General features: G+C 57.7%; 5 protein-coding genes across 5 annotated transcripts; all 5 read right to left on the bottom strand.

Moving 5' to 3' along the window:
* Nucleotides 1-780: 780 nt before the first annotated feature.
* On the bottom strand, nucleotides 781-2,025 carry LINJ_33_3030 (conserved hypothetical protein; the record flags this gene model as incomplete). Its single annotated transcript, XM_001468311.1, has 1 exon — nucleotides 781-2,025. One exon carries the CDS (start codon nucleotides 2,023-2,025, stop codon nucleotides 781-783), a length of 1,245 nt encoding a protein of 414 aa, XP_001468348.1.
* Nucleotides 2,026-2,768: 743 nt separating this feature from the next.
* Nucleotides 2,769-3,116, bottom strand: LINJ_33_3020 (conserved hypothetical protein; the record flags this gene model as incomplete). Its single annotated transcript, XM_001468310.1, has 1 exon — nucleotides 2,769-3,116. One exon carries the CDS (start codon nucleotides 3,114-3,116, stop codon nucleotides 2,769-2,771), a length of 348 nt encoding a protein of 115 aa, XP_001468347.1.
* Nucleotides 3,117-4,167: 1,051 nt separating this feature from the next.
* On the bottom strand, nucleotides 4,168-5,622 carry LINJ_33_3010 (conserved hypothetical protein; the record flags this gene model as incomplete). The annotated part of the gene is made up of 1 exon (XM_001468309.1): nucleotides 4,168-5,622. One exon carries the CDS (start codon nucleotides 5,620-5,622, stop codon nucleotides 4,168-4,170), a length of 1,455 nt encoding a protein of 484 aa, XP_001468346.1.
* Nucleotides 5,623-6,985: 1,363 nt separating this feature from the next.
* On the bottom strand, nucleotides 6,986-8,200 carry LINJ_33_3000 (D-alanyl-glycyl endopeptidase-like protein; the record flags this gene model as incomplete). Its single annotated transcript, XM_001468308.1, has 1 exon — nucleotides 6,986-8,200. The coding sequence occupies one exon, from the start codon at nucleotides 8,198-8,200 to the stop codon at nucleotides 6,986-6,988; it is 1,215 nt and encodes a 404-aa protein (XP_001468345.1).
* Nucleotides 8,201-9,595: 1,395 nt separating this feature from the next.
* LINJ_33_2990 (hypothetical protein, unknown function) lies at nucleotides 9,596-10,372 on the bottom strand (the record flags this gene model as incomplete). The annotated part of the gene is made up of 1 exon (XM_001468307.1): nucleotides 9,596-10,372. One exon carries the CDS (start codon nucleotides 10,370-10,372, stop codon nucleotides 9,596-9,598), a length of 777 nt encoding a protein of 258 aa, XP_001468344.1.
* Nucleotides 10,373-11,398: the final 1,026 nt, after the last annotated feature.

Genomic DNA, 11,398 nt, shown 5'->3' with positions numbered 1-11,398 from the left:
CCTCTTGCACCGTCCGGCCCGGCACTGCAGCGGCTCCGTGCTCACGCAGCTCGATGCCTCCTCACGGGCTGTGTTCAGCTGCTGTGGTGAAGTTAGAGGGCGACGCCGGTGAGGAGCGCCAGAAAAGCGAAGCAGTAGGCAACAGCAACAAGCAAGGTTTTCTGGCTTGAAGGTGGGTACATTGAGCGCTTGCACTTGTGTTGTCGGAGCGTGCGAGCCACCGTCACCCTTGAACGCTGACGGTTACTGCACAGTTTCGCTGAGCACCGTCCCCCATCTCCAGCTCCGTTCTTGAGTAGCTTCCTGTATTTGTGAGGCCCCTCGTCAGTCCTGTGAGTTAGACGAGGTAGCAAGGCGAGAAGAACAAGGACGACATCATGTAGTGGAAGCGAAAAACACAAATGATGAGCGTCCCACACTCTACTATCTCCAGCGGAACGTCATTTTCACAGCCATCTTTTGACAGAATCCTCACGCTTGCCGTCGTCGAGCGAACAGGAGCCGGTGCCACACTCGTCTCTTTGAGAAGGGAGAGAGAGGAAAGGGCCGTCTTATCTCCGCACGTCGCTTCTTCATCATTACCGTTCTGTGCGACGCACTGCTTTGTTCGTCTTCTTTCGCTACGCATGGGACCGCTGCGCGCGTGAGTGGTCGGCACAGCTGACCTCATAAAGGTGGAGACCGAAAACACCTCACGCTCTATTAGTCCCGCAGCCCATCGGCGCCTACTGCCGTGAGACACCGTCGTACGAAGTGAAACAAAGAAAAGAGGACAGGCAGTCACGCAGAACCAAGTTCGTTCTCCAAGGCAGCGTCGGCGTCGTCGCCGTTACCCCTAGCTCCACCATCGCCACCGCGACGTGGACGCCGAAAGCGGCGCCGCTGCCCCTGCGCGTGCAGCATCTCCGCCTTCACGCGCTGCGCCTCTGTCATCTGGCCCCACGACGGTGCCGACGCCCCAGCGTCCTTGAATGCCACCTGGTTCGCGTTGCTGTTCCACTGTGTGGCGATCCAGCGCACACGCTTCAGGTAGGCCAGCACCTTCTGCTGCTGCTCGACTTCCTCGTCGCTGCGGCGCGCGGCACCACTTCCGGCCTCCGCAGCCACGGTCGACGTAACGAGTAACAGCATGCGACTGCCCCACGTCTCCTGCGACGGCGGTGCTGCGGTGCTGCCTTCGCCGGGGACGGGCGCATCCGCCGAAGAGTCGCTATTAGCTACCCGCGTGCTGCGCAGCACTTCCTTCTCCTCTTGCGTTGCCGCACTGTAATGCAGGATGGCGCTCTCGAGCCGGGTGTAAACAGCGCCGTGTGTCTCTTCTTCCCGGTCGTACAAGCGCTTGCGGCCCAGCATGCGCGATGCGTCCGCGTCCGCGACTCTCACACTGCCATTCTCCACATTCTCGACATCCTCCAGCGATTCAGCTGCGCCGTTGCTGCTCCGCTTGGCTGCCTCCTTTCCCCTCTTTTTATTTTCTGATCGCACAAGCTCTTCGACCTGCTGCTGTTGCGCGCCAGCACACAGTCGATCTTCGATAACGCCGAACCACGGCTCCAGCACCTGCGCCAGAGTTGCGGGGCCGATAGCGTCATCCAGCAGCGCGGCGGCAGCAGCGCGGCGAGCCAAGGCGGTCGACTGCTCCGAGTTCGGCGACGCTGAATCCGCCGCTAGCGGATCAGCGACCGCCCACTTGCGCTGTGCCGGTACGTGGGCGTATCCAGCTCTGTCGATGCCGTTGAAGGGAGAGCGGTCTACCACTGCGGTGGTCGCGCCCAGACTAAAGGTTTCAGCCGCAACCTCGTCACGATTCAGCATGTCGTAGCACGAACGCACCGCCGCTAGCAGCGGGTAGCTGCTCGGTCCGTAGCCGAGCGTGTTGCCCTCTGACTGCGGGTCGTCGGGATCGACGGCGGCGTACTGCCGCGCCTGAGCGTAGAGCGGAACCTTGCGGAGCAGCAGGTCAGACCCCCAATGCCGTGGCGGCGACGCCGACGATGACGGCCCCATGGCGCTTGCACTCGCCATACGCGCGCAAGCCAAGCCTGTAGCAGCGATGAAAAAAGAGAGAAAGAGACAGTGAGCTGGCACTGGCTATGTGGATGCCGGTGACACGGTGCGCTGCTCTTCTCTCGATGTTTCTCTGGTGCTGCTCTGCTTCGCTTTACGGCTGAGATGTTGGCTTTGCGGGTCGGGAGCGAGAAGAGCGAAAAGGAGGGTAGCGTTTGATGGAGACGGGCAAGAGCGAGGGAGAGGTTACAGGCATAGAGCAGAGGACGGAGGAAGGGAGAAGATTAGAGAAGAGAGGAAGCGACCATCTGCTAGAGGAGCCTCACTCATGGCTGTAGGACGCCGCGCTGAGTCATTCTGGCAGCATCCCCTTCGAGGACGGCAAGCCTCCACCTAAGTCAGGCAAAGGAGCGCAGAGCGGCCACCTGAAGTAGAGTTTTCTTTTTTCCAAGGCTACGCTTGCTGCCGAGTCTACGGTCTATCCTTTGGGAACCTGCGTGGCCTCGTCTGCTATTGGCCATTGCAACGTGAGAGCTGACAGTCACCCCACACAACAGGGTTCCGTCACCCGTGCAACCCCAAAACAAAAGGAGCGTTGGGCGCAAAAGACCCGCTGTCGTGGGAGGCGGGGAAATGGAGAGAGAAGAACACAGCGCGTGGGCAAGACGCATATCGGCTTTCTGCGGAGCAGGGCGGCACAGATGGCGAGAGGCGATATGGCGGACAAATCACACCTACACACACCAGAGGGGCCGCTGCAGTCAAGCGTCCTCCCTTGTCGAGGTCGGAGGGAGGCCAACATCCGCCCACTCCGTCACGAGCGGCTCTTCATACTGCACCGGGGCACTGCCGACGCGACCGAACACGCCCATCCGACGGATAGTAATGGGTGCAGCAGCCGATGCCGCGGCGCCACCGCCTGGCGGACTCACACTACCGCACAGTACGCAGCTGGGCCGGATACCGTGCAGCAGTGGCCCGTTAGGCTGCAGCCGGTACTGCGAAGGTGGATCAAAGTCGAAGAGCAGCTTTAGACGGGCCTGTGACACCGACAAGGTTGGGTCCTCGATGTGCCACAGATGGTGGCGGTACATGGTGTCCTGCGACATGGAGAGGCAGAGGATAGTAAGGGTAGGATACAAAAGACTGTTCCCTGGCGTCTTCCTGACTTTGCAGCCTCACAGGCACAAGTCGTGTGAGTGAAACACAAACGTCCGCGACGCGAAGCAAGCGGGCTCCCAAACAGGGGCCGCTGTTCCCTAAGCACCGAGGTGACGGTGCCAAAGAGAGCGACGATAACAGCCTCGTCCTGTGTCGGCGCAGAGCTGTGAGAGCACACGAGAGAGGTGGATGGCATGTAATCAGAGAGGGAGAGATGGGGAAATAGTTCTGTGATCACTGGGAGCCGTGGAAACAGAAATCAACAGCAGACAACTGTTGGCAGCGGCGCCCTTTCACACATTCGCATGCGAAACGTACGTGCCCAGGAGCAGCAGGTGTGGCAAAACGGAAAACAATCAGTGATTCGCAGCGTCCATGCCGGTCACTACAGCAAAGCTCGTGGAGGAAGGAAAAAGACGGCGTCGCAGGCGTGTGCTCCCCGACGGTTCACTGGAACACGCTAAAACACACATACACCAATCATTCAGGCACGCATCACCACGCCCGTCTTCCTCCCCCTCCCCCTCCCCCTCCCCCTCGGCAAAGCACGCATTGCCTATTTATTCGGGTTCTCTTCACCCGTTGCTTTTTTTTGTTTTGCGTGCGTGTCTTCTTGTTTTGCTAGTACACAGCGTCACCGACGACGCCGATGCCACCGCTTTCTTTCCCTCTCACTCCTTCACGTGCGCTCACACGTGCATCCGTGCCCGCCATGTGACAGTTTGGCATAATCTGTCTACCAGATTCAGTGCTGTCTCCTCGTGTGGCTTCTTTGCCGTCGCTGCGCGCAACTGGTGAGAGTGCTGGATAGAGAGAAAGAGAGAGGGAGGGTTATATATAGGGAAGGAGCAAGGAAAGCCGCTTGCCTGTCGCAGATGTAAATATATATGTGTTTGTGTGTAAAGAAGATGCTCCTTGGTCCCTCTCTGGGTGTTTTGATAACGCCGCTGCCACTTGCGAATGCTGCGCGCGCGCCTACACCTGCAAAAAAAAAAACAGTTACGCATCGGAAGAGGCGCGCACCCAGCCTAGAATGAGATTGTTGTGTGTGTCTTCGAGGAAGAACCCATGCGGGTTCGAGTACTCATGCAGGAGAAGTACTCGAGTAAAGTTGCGCAGCCGCGTTTCGGCCCTTCGCTGCTGCTTCGCCGACGACTCCTTCCCGGTTCCGTTGCCGTTGGGTATGCTGTTTTGGCTGTTGTGGTTGTGCCAGTCATACTTTGTCAAATAGCTCAGCGTTTCCCAATAGGAGTTGTCCCAGTTTTGTTCTACAACAAACACCTTGTAGTAGAGAACGCTACACCCGCACACCATTTCCTCGCCTTTCTCGTCCGCAGATACATTCTCACAGCCGCCGCTGGAAGGATGCCTTGCCGTGTCACTACCAGCCGTGTTCTTCGGCGGCGTCACGGCGCCATTCACAACCTCGTGTTCCTGCGACAGAAGCAACCGTGGCAACGTCGATCCAGGAGCCATGGGCTGCCGACCCTGTATCGAGGCGTTCTTCACAATAAACCAGTGTACTTCCTTGCCAGCTGCGGCGACGCTGTGAAAGGGGCCGCGCACCGCCGTCACAACCGCGACGTGACCAGACGGCAGCGTACGCGAGTTCTTGGCGTACACGACAATGTCGTGGGGCTGCACGAGTGCCTGACGCCAGCTCCTTAGCCGCACGCGAGCTGAGAGGTTGTTGGCCTCTCCATTCAGTTTCATCACAGGCATATCTTCGCTGCTGTTGTGCAGAACCTGGGGTGGCAGGAAAAGGTTTGTGTACCGCTCCAGTGGCACGACGGAGCTGCCGCGACCTCCACGACGCCCGTTCACGGAGTTGGCGGTATCAGCGAGAATGATATGATCCGCCCTGGGAAGGGATGGAAAGGTCAGCAGCGATTTCAGGATCCAGTAGCGGCGGGCGTACTCGAGGGCCTGCCATTTGGAGCCAGTGTAGAGTCGCTGCAGCCCTACGGAGACGAAGTGTTCCATGTGATCCCCACCGTAGTCGTTGCGGCAGTTGCTGTACGCCGCCACACCTCTGCTTTCTCCCAGCAGACTGCCAAACGGCGTGGCGCACCGCTCTGCCCGCATCGGAGCGGAAAGACCGAAGACAAAGTAGAATGTGACGAGGAGCAGAACAACAGTAAGCAGGACCGCCAACCACTGCTGATGGCAGTGATCGCGAATTTGGATGATAGGCGAGGCAGCGTAGCTCCACAGCGGCATCGGGTCGCTGCTGAGCCTCCCGCTTGTGCCGCCGTTCATGAGAAGGCCACTTTGCCGAGTGTTTCCTACGCCGACGCTGCTGCCGCCCTCGCCGCCGTTGCCGTTGTCGAGGGTGCCGTAGGCGCGATCTCGCGGAAAAGCGAGCGGGCTTGGCCTCGGCTTAGAAGAGCGGCGACGGCCGCCAACACTGTCATTGTTAACGCCATCCGGCGGATCCTGCGGTGGCGAGCTCATTGCTCCGCGACTGCGTTCTAACAGAAAAAAAAGGATTTGTACAGGGGGAGGCGTCCGCTGCGCTTGCACTTCAGGCGGGCGTGAGAGAGACAACGCTCCTAATGAAAGAAGGCGATGAAGAAACCGCAACAAAGGAGGTGGACAAGGGATGGGGTAAGAGAGAGGAGAACCTGGAGAGACGTTGATACGGCCTGCGATGGCAGTCTTCATGAGACCCAAGAACACGCCTCCACACAGATGCGCGAGCCTTGGAGACAGACACAGAGTGACGCACAAACGAAAATCATGGACGGAACAAAAAAGAAGACATTGGAAGCATCCACCGAATAACCCGCCTCACCCTCGGAGGCACACACACACACACATAAAAAAAAGCACGGTCAAAGTATGGCGATGCACGCACAAGGCACACAAAACACAGGGAGAGATGACCCATCAAAGGAATGCCCAGTGCCACAGTACGTAAAACGATATAATATATATATATATATATACATGCATGCATGTATATATATACGTGCCTACATGGAAACAGGATCGCAGTGCTCAAATGATGCGCGAGAAGGGGAAAAGAAAGAGAGACATAGATGAGGGCCGGATGCGATACGCTCCGCTCACGCTGTCCTTCTACCCATCATGTGGATTGGTGCACACGTTCTCACAGCCGCATGCCACTCCGATGTCACGTCATCCAGGACCCGGCTGCTGCCGTTAATAGCGATACCCTGCTCTGACCTCCCCAAGTCGTAGGCGCTTGACCCTGGCACCACCAAAGGCGGCTCCGTATTGTGGCACAGGGATAGAGAAAGATTGTGGGGGGGGGGCTGCCTGGCTTTCCTTAAGAGAGTGGGGGGGCGCACTGAACTCTGATGTTGCGTTAAGGTGTCCCCTCTCATCAGGCGCACACAGAAAGGAGCCGAAATCGGGGAGGTTGCTTGGATGCCTTCACGCTGCTTCAGCTGCGTAGAGAGGCGCGTGTATCACGTCTTGCCAAGGCAGCCGCACCCATGGATGCCATGGCAGTTTTGATGTTGGTACGTTCTGCCAGTCGTGCCTTTTATTCTTTTTTCGCTAGGAGGAGAAAGGGTGGAGGGCATCCGTTCTCGGGCCTCAATGCCCGCAGCGATGGGCTCGAAAACGACGAGGAGACGGGTAAAGAGCCCGAAGATTGCAAGAAGGGAAAAGGGGAGGGATAGGGGGAGAGGGGAGGCGGGTGCAAACGCACAAATCGCCCTAGCGCCTGCCAGCTTCCATCTTGCCCACAGCGAGAAAAGACAAGATTTAGCATATCACCCATCAACAGAGACTCACTCAAACACACACCTACATATATACGCACACACACACACAAGCACAGTCAACCCTATGGATCGTCATCGTAGCGTACCCAGCCCTGGATGCCATGGAGTGAATCCTCGATCGTGTACTGCAGAGGCAGCCCCTCCGCTGATTCAAGCACCACCAGAGGCAGTGAACGTGAGTAGTTGTGGTATGGATTCGGCCAAGTCGCGCTGTCCCAGTTTTGCTCCGCTAGATACACGAGGCCGTGCCGCTGACGCGGCTTTGACGATGTGACTGCAGCGTCCATGTAGGAGTCGTCTGCCTCGGCCTTCGTGGTCATCTCCACCCTCACCACCACGGCGACATGGCCGTAGGAGAAAAAACCCTCGGCATCGCGAGGGTAGATGAGCAGGTCTCCGACGCGGGGTGCGCTGCCGCCGTAGCCGAGCCTCGCGCCATTCTTAAACTTCAGCAGCGGAGCCGTAGTCGCGTTGTCGAGGAAGGTAACGTGGGTGAGAGTGTCCCAAATATCTGCGGCGCCTACCACAGGGCCGAAGAACGCGGGGGTCGGCTTGCCGCGCAGCATCCAGTACCGACGAGCGAATTCCACGCACTGCCACTTCATCCCTGTTGTCATGAGGCGAGTCGTCGCGTGTGGGGCGTCCAGAGCCGTCCGAGCTCCTGGTGGGAGCGGAATCGCCATCTGGTACTTTAGTAAAGAGGTGCAGGTGTCGCTGTTGCAGTTACTGTAGGCGAAGACGCCATCGTGGGCTCCGAGGACCGCTCCAAAGGGCTCCTTTCCGCCCTCCCGCAGACAGTAATGACCGCGACAGCTTTCAGGGAGTTGCGAAAGCGGCGTCTCAACAGAAGTGGTGTCGGGCGCGGCACCGGGACGCAAACGAGAGTTGTCCACCTTCATGTACACAACAAGGGCGATCGTTGCCCAGATGAGCAGGGCAACGAGGATGCTGGGGGAGCAGCGCGCACGCCAGTGCGGCCCGCGGCGCCGCTCCTCTTCTGTCGCTTCCTGTCGAAGCCTCGTCGCGTAAGCATCGCATATCGCTGCATTGCTTGGGCCAGACTCCTTTCGCAAACGGGGTAATACCTCGTCCTGCAGCAACGACGCCGCCGCCGCTGCTGACGAAGATGACGCCGAAGAGCGGAGAACTGTAGAAGCGGCGACGTCGGCATGATCTTCGACGCCGCCAGATGGCGGCTGGCGGCTACGCATGGGGATGAGAAAGTGGTGGTAGGCAAAAAGTGAGGCAAACACCGTGGTTGGTTGCTTGTTCTTCATGTGGTGTGCGAGCGTCGCTTAGCAGGGGTATTCGAAGGCGAGAGGAAGCACGAAAGGATCTATGAAAGTTCAAAGAGAAGCAGTTCATCACAGGAGGGTTCGGAAGAGAAGGGCAGAAGGGACCGCGAGTGCGAGTGCCCTGTGTTGAATTACTGCGCAGAAGGGTGAGTGAACTTGAACCTCGCCAAGAGCAGTGCTTCCGCTGTAGAGGCGGCGCGAACACGAGCAACGACCGTGGCGTCTCTGCACGTTGCACGAGACCACCCTTCGCTTCGTTCCGGACACGAACAGCATTACCATCACACATGCCAATAATAGGGTAGCAGAGGGGCAGCTCCCGTGATGCATTCGCATCCTTCGGAGGCATTGGCGCTGCCAACAGTCCACCTTTCTTGCCTTTTCCATTAGCGGGGGTCGGCTCTAGTGGAAGCAGCGCATGTGCGGGCTCGCATACATTCCCATCCATCGAAAGCAGTCACAGCTCTGCGTGTGTCCTCGCCGCTTCAGCTAGCCGTGTCCCTGCTAAGTCCTTCGAACAAGGCAGTGCGCCGCTTACCGTGCGCACTCTCGCAGAGCACACGACGCATCGCACACATGAAGCTCGATCAGTGACGCGAGCCGTTATAGGGACAGAAGGGGAGGAAGAGAACGGAGGCACATTCGAAAGAGATGCATTGGAGATCCATGCGCCTGATGAGCGCATCGTCACCCCCCCCACACACACGCATGAACACTGTCAGAGGCGCACACAGTGCACACAGAAGGCATTCCAGGGAGGGCTTGAAGCGCGAAGGCCTCAAACAAACACTGGGGGGGGGGGGGGCAAAGGTCTCTTCCCCATAACTAAAGAGCGAAAAGCTCTTTTTCTTTTTTTTTTCGCTTGTTTCTGGGGAGGGTGGGGCGAAGCAGTCAGAGCAGCAACTGATCCGCCTCGTCCAACTGTTCGACCACCGCTTCTCGCTGGCTCCCTGTTCTCTTTCAGCACGCCTTCCCCCCCCCCCGCGCCCGCCCCCATCCCTGGCCTCTCGCCCTCTTCAGCTCCTCGACGAAGAAGAGAGAAAAGGAATCACAAATACACAAGGGAAAAACAATGAAGGACAAATTGTCGCACGATAGGTGGAGGATGCTCATACGTGGCTTGGCTTCGAGGGAGATCGAGGGTGTGGGATGTGGGAAGGTCTACGACGCCTTTCTGCGAAAAGAAGAAGCGACAGCACGAAGCCCGGGAGAAGCGCACGCCAAAAAAAAAAAGAACTGCGATAAGCGAGGAGATGTAGCGGGCCGATGCGCAAAGGAAACCGCCACTGAAAAGAGTGAGGAAGACAAAAAAAAAAAACAGCGAAAAAACAGGAGATAGAGCCGACCAGCGAAGCGTAGCATATGCGCAACTCGCACCTACTCTAGCATCAGCTCTCGCAGCTCGTCGATGTCCTCGTCGGTGAGACCCATGTGCGACTTCGCGTACTTGTAGATGCCGCCCATCTTGCTCAATTCATCAAGAGCAGCGTCGAGATACTCGTTAAACGCTGCCCAGAGGGCTGCCATCGCCTCCTCACTCATTCCTTCTGCGCCATTGTAGTCCCAGGCGTCTGCTGGAATACCAACGAACGTGTTCGTAAGGAGGTAGTCGGCTCGCTTCTCCTTCTCCGTCATGTCCAGCAGTGTCAGCAGCACGTAGCAGCACCATCCCGTGCGGTCCTTACCCGCGGTGCAATGGATGAGAAAGGCCTTGTCGCAGGATGCTTTGCTGCCGATTATGCCCTTGATGATGAATCCCACCGTTAGCGCGTACGAGCGCACAAACTCTCGGTCAATTTCCTGCATGAAACGGTGTGCCGTCGCCACCTGCTTGAGGTTCTCGCCTTCTTTCAAAAACCGATTGGCGTTGCTCATGTCAATCGGCAAAGAGGTATGTTGCATGTGAAGCAAACTATACCGCTTCTCCGACACTTCGGTGCTATCACACAGGTCGTACACGTGGCGAATGCGCAGCTGATCGACCAGCCCCCTTTGCGCCATGCACGCTGGAATGCGGAAGAGCTGATCACTGCGATACACAACGCCCCGCCTCGTCGTTTTGGTGCTGTTGTTCGTGTGGTAGCCGCCGAGGTTGCGCAGGTTTTCGAGACCTTCTACCTCTACGCGGCGAAGGCGCTGAATGACGGAGGTCATGAATGGAACCACCTATACATGTGCAAATATATATATATATTACATCTATAAAGGCAAATGCGCACACACCCGCAGGCAGTTCTACTCTCGCAGCAGTCCCATACAGGCTGGCATGTTGTGCACACGAAGGAAGCGGTAGACAACCAACAACAAAAAGAAAGCAATGAAATCAGAGGGTGGGAGGGGAGGGACTGTGCCACCATGAAAGTCCTCTTCGATCTCCCGCCTACCTGAGTAGAGGAGGTGGGCGGGGAAGGGCCGTGAGGGGCGGCAGTTAAGGCACAGGGAATACGGGACATGTTTTCTAAACGGTGAGAAAGCCTTCGTCTCGAATGCAGCAGCAGCGCGCCATTACCTACGTACACCTCAAAAGCACCAAAACATAACGACTTGCTGCGTGCAATAAGATGTGCGCGTCTCTTACGGGACACCATCGCACGTGATTGGTGGCAACAATTCTTCGTCGATTAGCAGTGAGAAAAGAAGAGCAAAGAGTAGCAGCAACCATCATTACGTCCTCACGTGTGCCTGTGCTTGCGCGTCCCCGACCGCAGCATCCACAATAGCGACACACGAAAAAGAACACAACTCAGGCAAGCGCGACAGCAGCACTACAGCCGGCGGGGCAGATGCAGATGGCGGGTGTCTGAGTTGTGAAAGAATGGAAGGGGAGGAGAACGCTGCGTGGGGGCGCTTTCTGTGGGCGTGCACGGACAGCGCGCACACAGCCCCATCACTCACGGCGCCAAGATGCCGCGGCCACCTCATCTTACGCCACGCTCCTGGCAAAAGGCAAAAAAAGAACCGTGCTGTGGCCATCAAGGCTCACACCACCACAAGCGGTGCCATCAGCAAAAACGCCTCTGCTGCTGAAGCTGCATGCGACGCTGATCCATGGCGAGCTCGAAAAAGCTTTTGTACATTTGCGCCGAAAAGTCAACATTGCTGCCTCTGCAGAACGCGCCCACGACGCCCTGCACATGCGCCGTACAGCGCCGTTGCTGTGAGCTCCGACGACGCTCCCTC

This window comes from Leishmania infantum, chromosome 33 (genome assembly GCF_000002875.2).
Source record: "Leishmania infantum JPCM5 genome chromosome 33".
NCBI lineage: Eukaryota > Euglenozoa > Kinetoplastea > Trypanosomatida > Trypanosomatidae > Leishmania > Leishmania infantum.
Note: the sequence above shows the minus strand (reverse complement) of the source record. Positions and strands in the feature narration are given on the sequence as shown.